The sequence below is a fragment of the Aspergillus pseudodeflectus genome (assembly GCF_044049435.1).
Source record: "Aspergillus pseudodeflectus strain CBS 756.74 chromosome Unknown BJX68scaffold_64, whole genome shotgun sequence".
Lineage (NCBI taxonomy): Eukaryota > Fungi > Ascomycota > Eurotiomycetes > Eurotiales > Aspergillaceae > Aspergillus > Aspergillus pseudodeflectus.
Window position 1 is genome coordinate 66,172 of NW_027263840.1, and position 19,620 is coordinate 85,791.

The 19,620-nt window shown below is 54.1% G+C and overlaps 12 protein-coding genes across 12 annotated transcripts; 4 read left to right on the top strand and 8 right to left on the bottom strand.

Moving 5' to 3' along the window:
* Positions 1 to 478: 478 nt before the first annotated feature.
* Positions 479 to 1,608, top strand: BJX68DRAFT_271557 (RTA1 domain-containing protein; the record flags this gene model as incomplete). Its single annotated transcript, XM_071046967.1, has 3 exons — positions 479 to 610; positions 679 to 1,015; positions 1,073 to 1,608. 3 exons carry the CDS (start codon positions 479 to 481, stop codon positions 1,606 to 1,608), a joined length of 1,005 nt encoding a protein of 334 aa, XP_070894123.1.
* On the bottom strand, positions 1,568 to 3,114 carry BJX68DRAFT_185308 (glutathione synthetase ATP-binding domain-like protein). The gene is made up of 3 exons (XM_071037281.1): positions 2,892 to 3,114; positions 1,996 to 2,828; positions 1,568 to 1,938 (listed from the first exon to the last, which is right to left on the bottom strand). The coding sequence occupies exons 1-3, from the start codon at positions 3,019 to 3,021 to the stop codon at positions 1,780 to 1,782; spliced, it is 1,122 nt and encodes a 373-aa protein (XP_070894124.1). The 5' UTR covers positions 3,022 to 3,114; the 3' UTR covers positions 1,568 to 1,779.
* A 93-nt stretch (positions 3,115 to 3,207) lies between these two features.
* Positions 3,208 to 4,038, bottom strand: BJX68DRAFT_271559 (uncharacterized protein; the record flags this gene model as incomplete). The annotated part of the gene is made up of 1 exon (XM_071046968.1): positions 3,208 to 4,038. One exon carries the CDS (start codon positions 4,036 to 4,038, stop codon positions 3,208 to 3,210), a length of 831 nt encoding a protein of 276 aa, XP_070894125.1.
* A 422-nt stretch (positions 4,039 to 4,460) lies between these two features.
* BJX68DRAFT_246515 (putative alpha-1,3-mannosyltransferase) lies at positions 4,461 to 6,966 on the top strand. The gene is made up of 2 exons (XM_071041657.1): positions 4,461 to 6,092; positions 6,144 to 6,966. Exons 1-2 carry the CDS (start codon positions 4,769 to 4,771, stop codon positions 6,641 to 6,643), a joined length of 1,824 nt encoding a protein of 607 aa, XP_070894126.1. The 5' UTR covers positions 4,461 to 4,768; the 3' UTR covers positions 6,644 to 6,966.
* BJX68DRAFT_246516 (MAPEG family protein) lies at positions 6,967 to 7,715 on the top strand. Its single transcript, XM_071041658.1, has one exon. The coding sequence runs from the start codon at positions 7,122 to 7,124 to the stop codon at positions 7,566 to 7,568; it is 447 nt and encodes a 148-aa protein (XP_070894127.1). The 5' UTR covers positions 6,967 to 7,121; the 3' UTR covers positions 7,569 to 7,715.
* BJX68DRAFT_185314 (RTA1 domain-containing protein) lies at positions 7,641 to 8,752 on the bottom strand. Its single transcript, XM_071037282.1, has 2 exons — positions 8,494 to 8,752; positions 7,641 to 8,431 (listed from the first exon to the last, which is right to left on the bottom strand). The coding sequence occupies exons 1-2, from the start codon at positions 8,648 to 8,650 to the stop codon at positions 7,713 to 7,715; spliced, it is 876 nt and encodes a 291-aa protein (XP_070894128.1). The 5' UTR covers positions 8,651 to 8,752; the 3' UTR covers positions 7,641 to 7,712.
* Positions 8,753 to 8,939: 187 nt separating this feature from the next.
* BJX68DRAFT_185373 (RTA1 domain-containing protein) lies at positions 8,940 to 10,502 on the top strand. Its single transcript, XM_071037283.1, has 3 exons — positions 8,940 to 9,450; positions 9,527 to 9,775; positions 9,860 to 10,502. Exons 1-3 carry the CDS (start codon positions 9,303 to 9,305, stop codon positions 10,303 to 10,305), a joined length of 843 nt encoding a protein of 280 aa, XP_070894129.1. The 5' UTR covers positions 8,940 to 9,302; the 3' UTR covers positions 10,306 to 10,502.
* A 303-nt stretch (positions 10,503 to 10,805) lies between these two features.
* On the bottom strand, positions 10,806 to 11,435 carry BJX68DRAFT_271564 (uncharacterized protein; the record flags this gene model as incomplete). The annotated part of the gene is made up of 3 exons (XM_071046969.1): positions 10,806 to 10,911; positions 10,973 to 11,193; positions 11,271 to 11,435. The coding sequence occupies 3 exons, from the start codon at positions 11,433 to 11,435 to the stop codon at positions 10,806 to 10,808; spliced, it is 492 nt and encodes a 163-aa protein (XP_070894130.1).
* Positions 11,436 to 12,021: 586 nt separating this feature from the next.
* Positions 12,022 to 13,481, bottom strand: BJX68DRAFT_185381 (Zn(II)2Cys6 transcription factor). The gene is made up of 2 exons (XM_071037285.1): positions 13,287 to 13,481; positions 12,022 to 13,236 (listed from the first exon to the last, which is right to left on the bottom strand). Exons 1-2 carry the CDS (start codon positions 13,353 to 13,355, stop codon positions 12,076 to 12,078), a joined length of 1,230 nt encoding a protein of 409 aa, XP_070894131.1. The 5' UTR covers positions 13,356 to 13,481; the 3' UTR covers positions 12,022 to 12,075.
* Positions 13,482 to 14,963, bottom strand: BJX68DRAFT_185380 (M20 family metallopeptidase). Its single transcript, XM_071037284.1, has one exon. The coding sequence runs from the start codon at positions 14,851 to 14,853 to the stop codon at positions 13,609 to 13,611; it is 1,245 nt and encodes a 414-aa protein (XP_070894132.1). The 5' UTR covers positions 14,854 to 14,963; the 3' UTR covers positions 13,482 to 13,608.
* Positions 14,964 to 15,583: 620 nt separating this feature from the next.
* On the bottom strand, positions 15,584 to 16,621 carry BJX68DRAFT_271567 (uncharacterized protein; the record flags this gene model as incomplete). Its single annotated transcript, XM_071046970.1, has 3 exons — positions 15,584 to 16,139; positions 16,224 to 16,461; positions 16,513 to 16,621. 3 exons carry the CDS (start codon positions 16,619 to 16,621, stop codon positions 15,584 to 15,586), a joined length of 903 nt encoding a protein of 300 aa, XP_070894133.1.
* A 743-nt stretch (positions 16,622 to 17,364) lies between these two features.
* On the bottom strand, positions 17,365 to 19,540 carry BJX68DRAFT_246521 (putative C6 transcription factor). Its single transcript, XM_071041659.1, has 3 exons — positions 18,571 to 19,540; positions 18,234 to 18,523; positions 17,365 to 18,167 (listed from the first exon to the last, which is right to left on the bottom strand). Exons 1-3 carry the CDS (start codon positions 19,507 to 19,509, stop codon positions 17,519 to 17,521), a joined length of 1,878 nt encoding a protein of 625 aa, XP_070894134.1. The 5' UTR covers positions 19,510 to 19,540; the 3' UTR covers positions 17,365 to 17,518.
* Between the last annotated feature and the right edge of the window lie 80 nt (positions 19,541 to 19,620).

The following is a 19,620-nucleotide window of genomic DNA, read 5'->3' on the forward strand; positions in this document are numbered from 1 at the left end:
TTATCCGTGACGATATATTTAGCATGCGCATGGCTTCTATGGCCCCAAAAATGGGAGCCTAATTTCTTAGCATCGGCCAACTCTCAAAGTGTGAAGACAAAGCACACCTCATCTCTAGCGCGCCAATCAATGCTTGATCGAGACGACCCTTTGCCAAGGCGCTAGCATTGCGAAGGATGCGAAAAGGCGTAATTTACCTATGCGAGGAATTGTACCGATTAATACGAGATACGGTCTTGATCCAGGATGAGGCACCAAAAGGAGAACAGGTACAGCTTTGGGCAACTCCTATTGATTCTTTCGAGGTAGGCAACCGAATTAACCTTGTTTTAGAGGGTCTGAGTAGTACTGATGGTGTATTGATGGTGTCGAGCTTAAAATGTTGCGGTCTGGGTGAGGGATATCGCAGACTATATATATTGAGCGACGAGGACCGTCAAAATGCCTCCCATCAACACTGTCCTAATCAACAGACACAATGGCAAAGTGCGTTGCCCCCGAAGAATCAGGATGGACATTCTGTCCAAACCTCTCAGCCGCCATCCTCTTCACCGTCCTCTATGGACTCTGCATTTTCATCCACCTCTTCCTGGCCGTCAGAACACGCAAGGTAATCAACACCACCATATCACTACGTCTCCCAAGTGGCACACCTTGCTAACGACCTCGTCTTCATAGAAATTCTGCTGGGTCATCATAATGGGCAGCGCCTGGCTAACCGTGGGCTTCGCCCTCCGCGCCAAAGCCGCCGACCACATCAGCGGCCTCGGCGACTTCATCCCGCAGAGCATCATCATCTTCCTCGGGCCCCTGTGGCTCAATGGCTTCGTGTACATGGTCATGGGCCGGATGGTGCATATGCTTCTGAAGCGGGACCAGCTATACCGTATCAGTGCGCGAAGATTGACGCTCATCTTTGTTATACTTGATATCATTGCCTTTTTCGTGCAGGCTTCTTCTAGCGGGCCGATGGCTGATGATGACCCTGACACTGCTGAGATGGGCTCGTATATCAGTGAGACTGCTCCCCTCTCATATCTCATCTACATACGCAAGCTAACGATGATACCAGTGATGGCCGGCGTCGCCATCCAACAAGCCTTTATAACCTTCTTCGTGGTCCTGGCCGCACGCTTCCACTACAAACTCCTCCTCGGTGCCCGCTACACCCCGTCATACCCCCTCGAGCAAAACCACCTGGTCGGAACAGGCATTTCCACGCATGAGCGCGATGACAACGCAATCGTCAAACCCGCCTTCTACGCCGTCCCCTGGCGCCGTCTGCTCTACGCTCTCTACATAACGCTCATCCTAATAACAATCCGGAACATCTTCCGGCTAATCGAGTTCTCGGATGGCGTGCATGGGTATATCGCTACGCACGAGGCGTTCTTCTACTCGCTGGATGCGCTGCCGATTTTTGCGGGGCTGATTGTGCTGGCTGTTGTGCATCCGTCTTGTGTGCTTGAGGGGCCGGATAGTGAGTTTCCACCACGGGAGAAGAAGAGAAAGGGCAAAGAGGGGGGCAGAAGGCGGCGGAGGAGGAGTAGGGGGAAGGGGGTGGAGAGTGAGGGCGAAGAACACCGTGGGGGAGTTGCGCAGGTGTGAATTGTTTGAATGGTCGTTGTATATTAGGTCATGGGAACGATGGTGTCTAGCTAGAATATTTGCTTTCTTTTGTGTTGCGTTTGATTCGATTTCGGTGTTCCTCGTTGTTGCTTGCGGTTGATGCTACTCTTAGTTACATTTGATCCTCACTACTATACAGGCACGTTCGATCTAAAATGGACTCTGATACTTCCTAAACACGCTCAACGGCTGCGCGCCCTTAAGAATCGTCTCCAGCAACGTCCCATAGTCCCAACCCATAGCCGCTGCCGCAATGGCCGTCAAGCTCGCCTGATCTTCTCTTCCAGGCCGACCAGGCCCAGTCATATTCTAGTATACTCATTAGCCAGCTCTACACAAGCTAGACTGAAACAAAGGGTGACATACCGGCTTCATATTGATATCAAAAAGCGCAAACTCGGATCCCTCCTCGAACCTGCGGACATCAACCCGAATCGGCGCCGTCGCCCCAATGAGCCGCGCAACCTCCTCGCACTGCCTCATCGCCTTCCCATACGCCGGATCCTGCATTTCATGCTCCGTAACGACCCTCGAGTTTGCAGTGACTGCCACAACGCCGTTATACGGCGCGATGCCGTCGGCGTGGTTGAACCGGGTCACGGGGATCAGACTCCAGTGGGTAGGACGATCGGATGTTGGTGGCATCACTGTGATTGTAGCTTCTTCGCCCGCGAGGAATTCTTCCAGCATGATGAGGGGCGATTCGCCGAGGAGGGTTTGGATGTGCTTCTCTAGCTGCGCGCGGTCATGGCATACCTTCACCCCGTGGCTTCCGCGGCCGCGCACGGGTTTGCCGACGATAGGGTATCGATCTATCTCCTGCAGTACCTCTGCAGTATTCTCTGTATCAACAAGCCACGACTTTGGCAACGTGACGCTCCCCAACTCCCTCAATTTCCCATTCAGATACGCCTTGTCGTCAAAGTTCTCAACGAGACCCGGCGGCTGGCCGACGACATATAGATCGTCAGACAGCGGCGTCAGCTTCGTCGACGTCTGTAGCGGATGGCTCGAGAAGAGAATCGTATTCGCCCAAAAGTGCGTCGCACCGCGCTGGACGGCGTCGTAGATGCCCTCTTCTGTATCCGGGAAGGACCAGCCCTCGTGTGACGAGACGGGGGCAGAGGGATTTGGTTTGAGCACGGTAATGCCTTTTGTTTGGAGTGTGTAGGCGATATCTGCGCCAGAGTCTTGGTAACCTGGATATGTATGTTAGACATGCATTGGGGCATCGTGGTGTATGTGGGATGGAGTAAGCTTACCACCGGGCTTCCGCGGTTTCTGCACGCCGTTGATGATGGGCGGGTCGATTGCCTGGTAGAGGACTGCAACAGTTGGGGCAGCCCTGCCGACCGTGCTAATATGTCGGCGGCAAAGTCTAGAGGTGAGCATGGTCCTTTTACTGTGTGATTGAACGACGTTGAAAGAGAATTGCGAGGAATTGTCGCGTTGAGAGCTGTCGAGGGGTTCGGATACGCTCCGAACGGATCCATCCGGTCTCGGAGTCACCCGAAGTCGAAAGGTGACGGACGATTGATGCCTGAAGCTGAAGGCTCCGTGGTCGACAAGTCCAAACTCTCAGCGCTCGTCGGTTCGGTAGCCGGATCGCCAGCCAGAGCTCCATTTGCGAAGGCCAAGGTCGATCTCCAACCGTGGGGAAGTTGGAATTGGGCAGTTTTCATCGCGCGGAGAGCACATGGTGCGCTTCAGCTCTGAAGAGACGACTCGAATCGTTCGACCATCCTCCGTATCGTCTCGGCCGACCGCTTGCAGGGAGAGATTTCTCAATCCACGCACCTCGCGGAGAGGTCGATACCACTCGCAATCCAAATCGCTTGGCAGGGGAGACACGCCATGATCAATCTGAACCTCGGCCTCGAGATCAGACAAATGAGGCATCCGCGTCGCAACGACGGCCCAGAATGCGTCGTACACTGGTCCGGGTACTCCCCTTTGCATACTGAATTTGATCCGCAGCGCTCGGACAAGGCTTAGCCTCTCACCCAAAACCCCACTGGAAAATCGTAACCATGTTTCCAGCTCGTCCACTTGAAACGTCACTCCCTCGTACAGAACTGGCAGAGCCTCACCGTGTACCTGGCGACACACACGCAGGAGCGAAACCTCACCCCTGGAAACAACATCCGGTGGGAGATAGGGGTTGCCCCAGCCAAACTCGGATATGTTGTCGAGGGCCATGCCCCAGTACCGGAGGGGCGAGAGTGCGCGGCGGACCGCGTGGCAGGCGTGCGTGGTGTGCGCGGCTCGGTCCCCACAGAGCACGTAGAACATGTAGTCCTTTTCAGAGAGGAAATGGACTGTTCCCTGTGGGAGGACATGTCGATAGATTTGGAGGCGGGTCTCGACGGGGAGAGTGGTGAGAAATTCGGACTGAGATTGGGCGTCCATCGTCGCTGGCTTGGCCGTTGAGCCTGCAGTGGTTGCGGTGGGGATACTGGAGGATCGCTTCGCCCAGCATCTGCGAAAGCACATCGTCATAAGTTCACAGACTCGCGGTCAGACCTTCTTTGGCGCTTGGGTTGCAGCTGCCATGAGTTGGCACTGGCAGGGCGGCAGTTTAAAAAGCGGATGGATTACACTGGGGCCTATCAGGCACACTCATTCAAGACAACAATACGAGTCCACTCCCGAACTTCCGACTCAAGTCTCACATGGACCAAAGGAAGCAGCTGTCAACAATATCATTGGTGCGAAACAGCTCAACTCGCTTTACCTCTTTGATCGTAAGGCTCACCGTTCCAGCCTGGAGGCGCTCCACCAGTCATGATACACGATCAGCGCCAACGTCAACGCCGACACCGACACCGACATGATGATAAGCTGGGCCATGTGGGCGGGTTTTAGTCGGCCATGTCTCAGTCGCCGCAGTGGATTAATTCAGATTCTATTAATGACCCTGGTCCTCGCTGCGAGGAAAACACGTGTGATTTCGGGGTTTTCATCTCAGAATTCGAGCGAGCTTTCGATCCTCCGTATCCTCCGTGTCCTCCGTCTCCGCCCACTGTGCCTCCAGATTCGGAATCCAGGTCCAGCGATGAGCTGAATTTTGACACCACCCGCAGAGGCCGCGACACTTCCTCGATCCGATCGACCTCACTCGCAATCGAGTGACACGAACATGCCAAACGATGTGGAAAAATATCTCCCCGTCGACACGATGGAGTGGCGGCGGCCGAACAAGAGGCGACGACAGCGCACAATTGCCCTGCGGCTGGTGGTCTCCGTGATTGGCATATGGTTTCTCTATTACCTCTTGATTCCTAGCGAGACGTATACTTCCAAAGACCCAGTGGCCGAGGTGCAAAACTTGCAGGAAGTGATTACCTATTTCGAGCCTGCTCGCTCGCAGAATTCAACGTCAATAGATGATAAAACGCCGCAAGACGAGGAGGATTTGGTAAGGGTAACAAAGCCAAAGGAGGTGCCCTGGCCCCAGACAGACCTGGAGACTGCGCTTCAGGATATCTTCACCTTACACCCCGACGAGCTACAAGCGGAATACCTACTGAGGCCGATCGAACTAACAGGCGAGGCGCGACTGCGAGAATTCGGGCTACGCACTCGATACTTTAAGAAGCTTTTCGCAGCATGGGAAACACTTCATATGGTGGCCAGCGCCGATGGTACCGCGCTCTACATCCGCGACGATGTAATCCAAGCAGTTCAGCGCGACCCATCCATCGCAAAGCGACTCGAAATGACCCAGACGGAAATCATCCACTCCTACGAATCGTATCGCTCGATCATCACGCAACTCTCGACGCTGCTCTTCCCTTGGACGGCCCCCTACTACCCAGACCACATGCACCTCCACGCGCAATTTTACCGATCGGGGCGGGGAATCGTCTTTACAGCCGGCGACAAACAGGCCCCGTTCTTACTCACGTCGATCCCAACCCTGCGAGAACTCGGTTGTAACCTGCCGATTGAGGTCATGTACCTCGGCGACCGCGACCTGAGCCAGAGCGTTCGCGAGGAACTCGAGGCATTACCGGGGGTTACAACACGCGACCTGAGACAAATGGTCAACGATCAGGGGTGGAAACTGGCAGGCTGGGCAGGGAAGCCATTTGCTATTCTGTTTGCGAGTTTCCGCGAGGTGATTTTCATCGACGCGGACTCGCTGTTCTTCCAGAATCCGGAGATGCTCTTTGATGACGAGGATTATCTACAGACGGGCGCGTTGTTCTTCAAGGACCGGTTGATTATGCCGGAGTCGAAGAGGAAGTTCCTGCAAGAGGTTCTACCCAAGCCTCTCTCTTCCAAGGCTCTCGGAAGCCGCTTCTGGACAGGCGACAGCGGGCACATGCAAGAGTCCGGCGTTGTTGTCGTCGACAAGTGGCGACACTTCATTGCCCTCCTCCTAGTGACGAGGATGAACGGACCGGATCGCGATGGGAACAAGGCAGAGAAAATCGTCGGGGTCTATGAATTGGTTTATGGTAAGTCTAACACTTTTATCTCATCAGCGGCCACCCAATTAACACTCGCAGGCGACAAAGAGACCTTCTGGCTCGGCTGGGAGCTGGTCGGCGACCTCGACTACGCCTTCCACCGCGGCGACGCCGGAACCATGGGCATGATAGAAACAGACCCCGCGCTTCTCCCAGACTCCAACCCTTCAGAAGACAAGCTTGTCGACGACTCGGAATCAGAAGAGTCGCCGGAAACCACCACCCGCGGCGACTACACCATCTGCGCGCCCCAACTCCTCCACCTTGACCGCAGCGGCCGACCCCTCTGGTTCAACGGCTGGGTGCTACCGAATAAATACCAGGGGAAGAATCGCGAGCCGACGGATTTCCAGGCCTTCCTCCGTGAGCCCCGGGGACGGCGCGAGCCGGATGCGTGGCAGTTACATGAGCATAACGTGTGCTGTTTGACCTCGGAGTATATGAGCGAGTTCAGCGCCCATGAGCGCGCGGTTCTAGATATGATCATGGCGTCTGGGCGGCGCGCTGGGGCTTTGGGGAATAAGGCCGAGATTGCCTGATTCCTCTGTCAAGTGTCGCGGATGCTGACAGCTGAACATCCCCGCAGCTGACGGATTCATGCCGCGGCTCTTGTCCATATTAGTTTAATGAAGAATACGAGACGCTAATATCAATCCTGCACGCGTACATGAGACACTTGACTTTCAAGTTCAAGGAATCGAATTCGAAGCGACGGTATCCCACATATCTTTGTAATCGGCGTGCCACTGGCACCGCCTGTTGCGAGTCTGGGAAAGAGAAGGTATGTAGGATTCTAGACCGAGCGCCGCGCCGATCGTGTCGTACCATGTCCGGACTCCGGAGGATCTTGGCGACCCCTGCAGCCAAGGCGCAGAGCAATTTAGCTGCCTACATGGCCTTAAAAGGATTGCCCTCCCCAGACGCCGACCTCCGATCCCAGATAATCACGGACCTCACCATCCTCCATCCCAACAATCATCTCTCCACCTCAACCCATCAATCTCCCAAATCATCACAATGTCCACCACACACATCCCGCCCCTCCTCCAACCCATAATCGCCCTCAACGGCTGGACCTTCGCAATGGAAATCTGGATGTACGCCACACGCATCCCCGTCTTCACGCGCCTCAAAGTCGCCGCGGACAATACCAGAACCCGCGCCGACATCGACCGGCTGACCCCGGCCCCGGTGCGCTGGAAAGCAGACAACTACAACAACCTCTTCGAGCAGCCGACGCAGTTTTACGCGATTGCGCTGGTGCTGGCCATTGCACGGCGAGCGGCTGGGGAGGCGGATAATTCGCTTGATGTCAAGCTTGCGTGGGTGTATGTGGGGTTGAGGATCGTGCATAGTCTGACGCAGGCGACGACGAATAATATCATGCGCCGGTTTTCGCTTTATATTGCGAGTAGTGGCGTTGTTGCGGCTTTGGGCGTGAGGGCTGCGATGCTTGTTTTCTGATCGCCGAGGATGGGAATGGGGTGATGGAGCTGGAATTGGGTTGATTTGGAAATGTATAAAATGGAATCGTGGCTTCGTTATGTACATGCGTGTGTATAGGAAATAAAATGCAGAAGGGTATTCATCCGGCTCCAATGAAGCACATCAAACCTGACCCCTCGCCTGCATCTCCGGCTGCCCCGTAGACACAAACTTGCGCAGCTTGACCATCTTCTCAAAGTACCTCTCGCCCCGTCCCAGCGCACAATTAACCTCGCTCGGATGCATCCAGCTCAGCGTCAGGAGGACAATAAACATCAACATGGCATCAAAGACATAGATAAAGACCTCCTGGCGCATAAGGTACGAATCATATCCCATCAGGTACTCGACAACACGAATCACCGAGCGGATAAGGATAAGCACGCTCGTAAAGCACAGCGCGACCATATGTCTGCGCCAGATACTCTGGAGCTGTGGGTCGACCGTGAGCCGTCTCCGCGCCATGCGCAGCTCGAAGACGCCAGCTGTGATGATGAAGAACGTGAAGAAGATAATCTGCACGAACAGCCCCCCGACAATAATGTTCTCGCCCATCTGCGGGTCACTATCGTCCTTGACCATGATCCCGGCCCCGGAAGCCTGCATGAGGAAGGAGAGGACGTCACCGGCGACGAAGACTTTGGTGAGGAAGCGGAGACGGATGATGGAGCACTCTTCTGCGTGGAGCATGGCGATGATCCGGCCGAGGATCATGTAGATGCTTGCGGCGAGGAGGGCCGGGGCGATGAGGATCAGGGCGCTTTGCATCACGTAGGGCCCGGTCGTCCAGTTGGGGGATTCGGTTGAGGAGAGAACGCGGCCGATGTAGCCGATTGTTTCCACTGAATGAAGAGGTTAGTACCGTGTATGAGTGGGAGGGATAGGTGTCGGTTTAGGAACATACAGACGCCGCCGATGGCAAAAGGGACCATGAACCATGTTCTCGTTCGGAGGAGCTGGTATAGATGGAGGACGGTGGTGAGGCCAAACAGGACGGCGAAGATGGCCCCTGCTGCGAGGGAGGGGTCATAGTAGTAGAAGGTGAACTCTGTGACAGCCATTTTGTAAAAAAGTACTAGGCAGCGGATGAAACAAAATGTGTGTGATGTACCCTGATCAGGAGGACAAGAAGACCCTTATATAGACATAAAGCCAATATGCACCGCCATCCCATTTCCCATATACAGCCCCTTCTCCAGGCAAATCCATTTCAAAGTGCTGATTGCCGCACGCAAATTCAGTAAAAGTGGGTCTCGTTCTCGTACGCATATCCCCTTTGGGCGAAACTGAAGCTTTTTCCCTGGGTGGCTCCACTTGGAGCTTCTCTCTTTCTCTTCGTTGTCTTCTTCCAGTCAAGCTCCGCGTCCAATTTTTATCGTGTTTGAAGATCGCTGCCGCCTGTTCGTACCTCGTATCAGGGGCCACCTTGAGTTACTGCGCTGTTAGGCGCTGCCTCCCACGGTCCATGGACCACCGGGCGGCGGATATCCAGTCCATCCCTGACCGTACCTAGTCGCCTGTAGGGCATTCTAATTTTGCAACAAGTTCCACTTTGTCTCTGAAAAGCTGAGGACCTGGCTTGTTTGATGGCGACGTGAGTGTATAAATATGAAAGATCAACACTATTTTAGTCCTCACGACTTTCGTTGATTTCCAACTACCTACCTTCTGACTTTCCTTGATTCCCATCGGCATACCGATCATTCTTTTCCGATGGCGTACAAATATTACGAGTACAACCCCTCAGCAGGCGCTGCAATCCCTTTCGCCGCCCTCTTCGCCCTGTCAACGGCCATCCACATCTGGCAAATGATCCGCGCGCGAACATGGTACCTTATACCGTTCATCATCGGCGGTCTCTGTAAGTCGCCCCGACCCGGACCCTAAGAAGACACACCCAAGAGATTAGGGTACACTTACTGACAATTCAATCCCAGTCGAGGCCATCGGCTACCTCTGCAGATTCATCAGCGCCCAACAAACGCCTGACTGGACGCTCCAACCGTATATCGGGCAGACCCTGCTCATCCTCCTCGGCCCCTCGCTCTTTGCTGCGTCGGTATACATGCTTCTCGGTCGCATCATTCGAACCCTGAATGCGGGCTCTCTATCGCCTATCCGGCCGACGTGGCTCACCAAGATCTTCGTCGCGGGCGATGTTATCTCGTTCCTGATGCAGAGCGGAGGTTCGTCCATCCCCTAATTTCCTCTTTCTCCCCGCATCATCCACCTCTTTCCTTCAGAAAGTCTAACAAGTCATATCTGTGCAGGTGGCGGCATGATGGCCGGCGCAAAAGACGCCGACAGGTCCAAAATGGGCCAGAACATGATCCTGGGCGGCCTCTTCGTGCAGATCCTCTTCTTCGGCCTCTTCATCGTCGTCTCCATCATCTTCCACCGCCGCATGCTATCCACACCGCTACACCGCACGGGCGGGACCAACATCCCCTGGAACAAATACATGAAAATCCTGTACCTCGTCAGCGTCCTGATTATGATCCGCTCGGTGTATCGCGTTGCGGAATATGTTGAGGGGAAGGACGGGGAGCTCATGAGTAAGGAGGTCTATATCTATGTGCTGGATGCGGCGCTCATGTTGGCGGTTTGTCTTGTGTTTAATGTGTGGCATCCGGGGAATGTTGTGGGGAGGGATGTGGAGTATAAGCAGGCGGAGGATTTGGAGATGTTGTCTGGACGGCCCGAGGGGAGGTTTTAGGGGGCCCTTGAGGTGTTTCTTGGAGTTGTTTGTGGAGAGAGAATGGGCGGGTTGAACAGCAATACAGTCTAGATTGTCTTCTTGTCCAATACTCACTTTAGCCATTGACCCGTCCAGGAGACAGAGAACTTTCTGAGGACAAAGTAACCTCATGTTCCTGCTCTAGTTGCGCTACGAGAGGATAATGACAGCAGTACAAATCCATTTCTCAACCAAAAGTTGTCCAAAACAGACTAAGCTGATAGCATGTTCCTATCTACACCCACAGAGATATAAAACAGAAGCAGTAAAGACATAACGCCGACTCCGTGAAACCAAGAACAATCTAAAGACCCGAAAGCTCTCTGATAACCCGCAGTAAACCCGAAAACATAACTTCATAATAACGTTGCAGCCCTGTGGTAAAGCACAAGCGCCTCTACCCATCGCTCACTTTCAGTATCTATCTTCTTCAGGCCCTTGACCAAAAAAAAAAGTTAAAAAATAAAAAATAAACCCCCCTAGACAGCTTCCTGATATTGTGCTGTCTTTCCAGGCACGGTCCCATGCTGTTTGTAGTACCGCCTCTCCTTGATGCAGACGAACGAAAGGAGCCCAGCGAAGCCACTAGAGAAAACAACCACAAAGTTAGATCTCATACGACAGCAACAACAGAAAGACCACATACGCTAGGATCAAGGCCAAAATGATAATAATGGCGCCCACCACCTTGCTGCTGGTACTGGTCGACCCGCTCGCACCCATAATCGTGATGACGAAGAGCGCGAACCAGAAGACAGTATCAATGATGTTCAGGACAACGTTGACCTTGGTATTCGCCCATCGCTTGAGCTTATCCACGTGCGCTGTCGAGACCTGGTATGCCATGAAGACGGCGGATTTGAGGGTCTACAAGTGGGTAATCGGTTAGTCATGCGGACAGGCTTGAGCGAGACTGGCGTTGGAGGGTGTAACTGCGGACTTACCACAGCGATGCCCCATGTGTTGGTCCGGGATCTGGGAGTTCCACTATCGGCTACGCGGACGATGACGAGGATGAAAGTGAGGAGGATGAGGACGCCGGTGACGATGTGGAGGCGGAATTTGGTGCGGGGGATGTCCTCCGCGAGGATATTAAGCTTTTGGAGCATGGTGGAGGGTTGGTATGTGCGGGATGTCAATTGAGTTTTGATTGAGGGATTGGCGATAGAGGGAGAGAATGTTATCGATATCGAGAAATAGTTGAATGTGCAGCGGTGAGATAGTAGTGAATGGCTCGTCTGCTGGAATCCAAGTACTTATACCGAATGAAGCCTCGTAAACCAATCCTGAATAGTAATACGAACGAAAAAGTGCTGCCTACTCAGTCCCCGACCCTTAATCACTTAACCTTAGAGTTAGAGATCCAATCTAATAATAATAAGGTGGCTGGCGCAATATGCCGTGGAGCACTCGTCTGCAGCAATGGCGCTTTCGTATCGCTATCCCGAAAGGGAAATCTATACTGGAGCGGGGCGGCGCCAGCCACGACCAGGGGCCCAGAATTGGCATTTCCTAGGCAACAGTAAATCAGATGCTTAGTTTGTCGGCTTTGATTTGCTTACTATGTATTCCTAATTTGGACGCGGCGTTTGATCTGCACACTTGATTGTTTGCAGTCTTGGGCGGGATTATAGTACATGGGCTGCTGGCCGATTACAGGGTACTGTGAATAAAGGTAAGTGTGCTTATTGAACAGGCTGCGCTATGTATGATTGAACAGCAGCTATTTCGACTATCCATACAACGAGATCATGTAGCCGCGCTCAGATATCCCTCTCCCAAGACCTCCCGAATCGGCCACTCAACATGCACCAGCCAACTGGGATCCAAAAGCTTCAGCACATCCTCCAAAACCGCCCTTCCCCACAGTTGCAGAAACGGATTCCCGCGCGCCATGTGCAGAAACACACAGTAGTGCGCATGGACCACAAGCGCAAGCGGCGCTTTCGCCTGCAGATACTCTAGATACTCCGGTGACACGCGAATCGCCCAGCCCGCCGAAAGTGTCATCGAACTCGGCTGCGCGAAGGCGTGCGCAGATAGGTCGCGCAGGGCCGAGATGACGCGGGTATAGGTCGCCGCGTCGTGCGCGCCTGCGTGTAGGCAGTCTGTGTTTAGTCGGTCGAGATGGTCGAGCGAGCGCTGGACGTGGTCGGGGACTTGGACGGGGGGATCGCCCGGTGTGAAGAGTGGCGCAAAGTTGCTGGTGCATAGGAAGGAATGGGCCTTGCTCGTGATCTGCTGCACGCCGCGACACAGCACAAACACGTTGTTCAGGGCGTCTAGGCCTGGTTTCTCGCTTTCGGAGACGGCTGTCAGGGCGGAGCCAAAGGCGTAGGCGACGACGAGGGCCGAGAGCCCCATCAGCGCTCTCGAGTTCTCTGGCGTGACCTGTCGAATGCCCTCTCGGAGCGCATGCAGCGCCTGTCCTTTGTGCGCTGTAGCCAGTTCGAGCCAGAACGGCTGCTCGGAGGGAGCCTCGGAGAGCGCAAAGTGCAAGGCCGACACGGCGAGAATACCATGCATGAGCGAGGGCGATTTGAGCGCTTCATCGACGAGGTACAGCTGCCAGACGATGCGGGTGTCCGTGTCGCGCGAGAAGAACTGACATGTCTCGTTCTGCCAGTTCACGAGTAGTCGCATCTGCGTCAGGTCGACAGTCGGTACGGCGGTTGGTGTTCCTGTCGAAGCCGACGGCGTTGATCCATCGGCGAACCCTCCCAACAGCCAGAATGGCGCGTTGGGACTCGGCGACGCGTCGACGGTGCTTTCTCTGGAAGGCTTGTTGCGCCGCCGGCTCCGCGGTCGCGCGGGCTCGTCTGCCGCCCAGATGAGAGACGATTCAGCGACATATTCGCATGTTTCTTCGCGCTGGCTGCAGTTTGAGCAGACGGGCCTTACTTCGTCGCACTGTAAATTGTCAATGCATCGAAATGGATGATTTTCGGAGGGTGGCGCACCTTGACGCGGCGCTGCTTGCAGGCCTTGCAACCGTGTCTCGACTTGCGGTGCGTGCGACGCGTGGGCATTACGGCGTTGGGTCGCTCACATCACAGCATGTGGCGATTCGATCTTCAATTGCTCTTACTGGGGCTTTGTACGTCGTATAGAATTCCCACAAATAGGCATCCTCGTTTCTGATACCGCTGGATTCGTTCATGTCCAAGAGTTCAAGATTCGGGGGCGAAAAGTTTGATTTGCCGGGGCGGATCTGCCGAGTTGCCGGGAACAGTTTACGGTACGAGTACGAGAGCCAATACATCAATCGATCATCTTCACTGTCTATTTCTTCAGGAACGTCAAGGCTGCAATGCATAATGCATCCACTCCGGCCTTCAATGTTGGATGGATTACCGGCGCGAACAGCGCAGAGTGGTTGCCTGGAATCTCCTCTGTCTGCCCCTGATCCCACAGCGCATGGTCAATCCCCCCAAGGAACCAGAAGACAGATGGGACACCGATGGCTGTTGCCAGTGTCGGAAAATCCTCACTGACATTCGTCCGCTCGGTGTCCGGATTAAAGTCACCTTGGAAATGCTCAGCAAAGGAAGCGGCCAGAACAGCAGCGACTTCATGGTCATTATTCGTAGGCGGGAAGCGCCTCGTCGGAGTAAAGACAGGCGGCTTGGGTGAACCACTGGCCGCACACTCGGCCTCGACGATCCGCTTGATCGCAGCAATGACCTTCTCGCGCGTCTCGAGCTTCACAGTCCGGAAATCAAGCCCAATCTCCGCGCGATCCGCAATGATATTCTCCGTCTGCCCGGCCTGCAAACTGCCCACAGTCACAACCGCCAGGTCACTCGGGTCAACCTCGCGACTCACGATCCCTTGCAGTCGCACAACAATATGCGCAGCCAGCAGCGCCGGATCAACCGTGTAATGCGGTAACGAGCCATGCCCGCCGCGCCCAAAAACCGTAACCTTCATACTATCACAAGCCGCCATAATCGTGCCCTGCCTCGACCCGATCGTCCCAGCCCGAAGCCTCATAACATGCTGCCCAAAGACAAAATCAGGCTTGGGGATCTTCTCATAAAGCCCATCATCAACCATCGCCTGCGCGCCCGCCCCGCGCTCCTCATTCGGCTGAAACAATACAATCAGCGTCCCGCTCCACGAGTCCCGCGTACGAACCAGCGTCTCCGCCGCAGCGAGTAGGCACGTCATGTGCATATCGTGTCCGCACGCATGCATAACAGGCTTCTCGACCCCGTCGGCGTCGCGCATGCGCACGGTGCTTGCGTACGGAAGGCCCGTGAGTTCCTGCACGGGGAGGGCGTCCATATCCGCACGGAGAAGGATCGTCCTTCCCGGTCCATTTCGGAAGACGCCGGCCAGGCCGTACCCGCCAATGTGGGTGTGCAGCTCGTAGGCGCCTAGCTTGTGTAGATGTGCGGCTACCTTTTCCGAGGTGGCGCGTTCTTGCAGGGAGAGTTCCGGGTTGCTGTGGAAGTGTTTGTAGAGGGATTCATAGGGTGTGAGATCTAATGGTGCGGAGTGCAGGATATTTGAGAGTGTAGCCATTTTGCGCTGTGTCCTGAGGGGGAAAGGTGACTGATTGCAAGGGACAGTTGATTTATGTTGACAGTTGGAGGGGTTTTGGATCGGTTTTCCGCGGGGAAAAGATGTTCGGCATCGGGCGCCCTTACCTAAAATAGTATAGCACTTGTAAATGAATCATTATGATTCGATATGGCGTATTAAATACTCACCTTGCTCCAATGTGGCTTGAGCTTTATACGCAAAATTGCTGCTGGTTCGCTGCCTCTACCAAAGCTTGCCTGCGAATATTTTAGCTCCCAGGTTAACGCCCTTTACATGTTCTACCAATCGCATCTGCATGACGGGTCATTTTCGTCCTGGACGCCAACTAGACCAGGTTATCAGATCCGACTAGCTCCGACTGTTGGAAACGTGTAGGCATGGTGAATGAACATATCTTATAGGCCGATGCTAAGCTGCTGTTTCTCTTACATTATAGAGAAGACAACATGGAATATATCTCACTCTTGCAGGGCCCTGGGAACCATTGAATCGAGAGGGAACGTAGATGAATAACCTCTGGAGGACCTGCACCTGCTGTGATCTTCATGTGGTACCTGTAAGCTATCAACCGACAGTATCACTTTGGTGGCTCAGAGCTACTAACGAAAGAGCGAGTCTATGTATACAGTAGTGTAATCTATTATGAATCGCTTAGGAGGAACAGAACGAGATGCCGGGGGATTGCAAAACAGACATGACTCATCTTACACTACACTTCCTGGACGGCAGGTATCTGTTTCTTCCAAAAGTCCTCAATCTCCCTTGTATACTGCGTCTCTTCCAGCGGAACCTCCCATTCCGCCCGATGCGCCTCCGCAATATCCAAATACGGAACCAGCGTCTGTTCCAGATGCTCAGCAGGCGTCCCCGGGAAATGCACTAACAAATACCCCGGATGCACCTGGTACTGCGGCGGCGAGTCCGGGTTCAAGGTTTCTCCATCCGGCGACCGCATGTAGGCGTTGAACCATCTCAACGGACAGTACAGAACAGATCGGGCGAAATATTCGTTTTCTTGAAAGAGCTTGTTCATCGCTGACTGGTCGGGCCAGTACAGAGGGATGTCGGGATGCACGATCGGATAGGAGATTGCGGCAGTGAGGAGTTCGACGGACCAGGGATGCACGCGGATTGGGAAGACGCCGTTGTTTAGGCCGTTCCAGTCTTTTGTAAGGAGTAGATGGATGTGAGATAATTGAGGTGGGGGCAGGAAGATTTCGAGCGGGATGTTGGGGTTCATGACTATTGTGTCGGCGTCGGACCAACTGCAGCTGGTCAGCGGGTGCGATTGGGTAAAGCCCAGAATCGAGATAGCAAAGCTTGACAACAAAGGGAGATGAAGGACGTACAATAGCCACTCCAGTCGTTGATCAACTGGTTTCGCCAGCTCCTGCAACATCACTGAGAGAAGTATGGCCAGTTTGTTCCAATACCCGTCAAGGATGGGGCGTTTGAGCACGAAAAGCGGGTAACCCCAGTGGCGACCGTGTTGCTCATGAGTAGCGAGTGTCCTCTCGTATACTGAGTGGTTGCCATAGACTGACATGACTTTGCCGACTTTTGGTTGGGGTTGTTGAGCGCCGAGTGCTGCGATATGTTGATGAGCTCTGGTTGCAGGGTGCAGGCGGTTAAACTTACGATAGTTGTGGAAGAGTCGAAAGACCCAAAAGACACCTATGAGAAACAGAACGGCATGCAAAACGCATTTTAGCTTAGGCCGTTGGCCACGGTGACCATAAGTATTCATGGTACGGAGTAGCAATTGTGGAGGTGCCTGACGCATTTCAACTTGTCAGAGTCAAAGATGCGTAAAACCAGGCGAGGCACCAGCCAACTTTAAGTGCAAGTAAGGGTGCGGCACAGTCGCCAGCGCCATCGAAATGTACTATTGGCTGGAGTACCTGGTTTGTTTGTTCTTCGGGCTTTACCTCTACGCGCCGCCCTCGAGTCTCGGGCGTCGCACAGCTCATGATCCTGCAGCAAAACAACCACTAAGACGAGGAGGTCCAGGGATGAGGCTGCCAGGCTGCAAGCTGATTGGCAGCAATAATAAGCAGCGGGTAGGATCTACCTAGTAACCAGAACCAGGGTAATGATGTGCGAACCCATCCGGGCCAATTGGCTTGGACACAGTGCCGCAAAAGCAAAATACGCCCAAATCCCATCTGCACTCGATTACCATCAGCGCTTAGAGTACAGACTCCTTCCGACTGCATCGCCAAACGCATGCATGGGCTTCAGGGCTAATCATCCACTTAGCCAACCAGTATCCCCGTCTTTTGATATGTATGCATGCATCTACAACATTCATTTTATCCGTCGTTATGTACTGCCGAGATCAAAGACCTCTTTCCCGCCAGCAAGACAACTCATCCACTCCTGCTCATCCTCTTCGTCGAGTGTCTGCTACTGCGCGCCGTGTGTGTCCATCTTGCCATTGCATCAGCGCTGATCACCTTTCGACTAATTGGGCAGATATACGTAGATACAGGGGTCATGAAAATTTCGTGTGAGATCTGATATCATACATTTATTATTGCTTTTCACCGAATTGAGCAGAGGCAAGGCCAAGGCGCATGTGTATTGCATCCAACCAACCGGGCCCAGTTATAGAGTTCGTAGCATCAAGAACCCCGCACAGAATTCATAATCCGTTGACCATTTCCCACGGAAGATCCGTATTGAGATCACCTGCGAGATTATACCACCCACACAGATCATCAATCGAACCCAAAAGAGAAATGGGATCTGTCTCAGTGCTTGATAGGTCAGGGTCACCACCCTCGGACGACCCAAGACTCCCACTGCCCTGCCCATCGCCTGCACCTCCAACAAGCTGCGGGAGATCAGTCGAGCCAGGTGTGGTAGCGCTACTTGGCCCCCTCGCAAGCCTAACGCCTAGCACATGCTGGGCAATCGTCTGAATCTCTCTTACATTCCGCGCAGTCCGCGGCCAGAATTCACCCAACGCCTTGAGACACCCAATCGTCATGCGGATCTGATCTCTCGCAATCGCGAGTTTCGTGCCCTTGAGGTAAAAGTGGCACGCCGACAGGAGAGCGAGCGTCCCCTCGCTAACCATGCACGTCGTAAAGGGCGTGTGCCTGAATGGGCGGGATGGTAGAGCGAGGAGGCGGACTTGGGCTTCGACGGAGCGCATGACGCGCGCTGTGTGCACGTTTATTAGGTCCGGCACTGGGATATCTGGGGGTGGCTCGCGGGCGCAGCTGGAAATATCTTCGACGGGGTTGAATTTTAGGTCGGAGAGGGGGCGGTGGATTCCGACTGTTGCGCTGCATCGCTGTCAGTCAATTTCTCAGGTTGTTTCGAATCACTGAAGGGAGAAAGAGGAAGCTCACACGTGGATAAGGAGATGTGCTTGGAACATCAGCTCGTCAATTTCCCCCGTCTTGCTCATCACCTGCTTCTGACCCTTTGGTAGGAGAAGCAGCCACCCGTCGAGGGCAGAGTCTGCGGCCTGTATTATATGCATCGAGTCCTCTTTGGCCGCATGCTTGGGCACCGTGGCTATTGCCAATGCTGCACATCGAACGGCGCCGATGAGGTACGCAAACGAGGAGAAGACGATATCATCAGAGGAGAACTCTCGGCAATCAAAGTCCTGGACCGACTTGGGCTCGGGTATTACCTGCAAAGGTTAGTGTGAATCTCCGAAAAGACGTTGTGCCAACATACCCCCGACTCATATTCGTCCTCTTCACAAGGAAGCTTGACCGTCGCATTGACATCCACGGCACGCATCTCCATGGTTCCCAGAGTCCCCGTGTAGTACGCATCGACTATGTACAGCATCCACCAAGTTCGTCGCCAGGTCTCTGCAAGGACTGGATCGTCGCCGCCGTACTGTATGGCGAACTCTTCGCGAGATAGTTGCAGAGTCAAAGCCAGCTGTATCGCATTATCGGACTCACTCTTCGCCTGGTTCTTCTGGTCGTACCAGAACAGGGCAATGGAATATAAAAGCCGAGCCTGGATTAGGATGGGGTCGGATGGGCTAGCCTGCGCGCAACAGGCTTCAATATGATCTTTTAACTCGGTAGACCAATCGCGACGGGCGTATATGTGTCCGATGAGGCGCATAGCTGCGATCAGTGGTTGCCAGCTGGGCTGTCTGCTGGGATCTTGGTAGTGTCTTGTCATGTGTCGCTTGGGTAAGACGAAGGGGTGGAATCGGTGAAAGTTCTTGTAGTAAGAGTCGATCAATGAATCATGCTCAATAGTGATCATTTGGACGTGAATAGAGGCAGGTGATCGTGAAGAGTCGTCGACGCTGATCCCATCGAGCAGACCGCCACCGAGACTCGTGTCGATGGCCTCCAACGACAAACCCAGATCGGCTGGCGCAGCAGGCACACCATTGTAAGCCCAGTCTACACCCCTTTCATTCCCACTCCCATTCCCACTCGAATTAGCAGCAAGCCTCTTCCGCCTTTCCGCCAACGCAGCCCGATCTAGCCCTCCCCGCCTCGATCTCGCATAGTTACATTCCTGAGCGGCTTCAGCACAGCGGCTACAACACGGTCGCCTCCCGTCGCATTTTAAGTGTCGCGAGCGACAGGAGAGACAGGCCAGTGAGGAGCGCGTCGCCTTGGAGTTTTTCGTAGGGGTTGTCATGGGGAAAGAAGAGGATGAGGCTGGTGAGGGGTGGATCGTCGTCGCGTTGAAGACGTGCGGCAACTCGGGGTCTCGCGGGTATCCGCCGTGCTTCGATTGGATACCCGGATC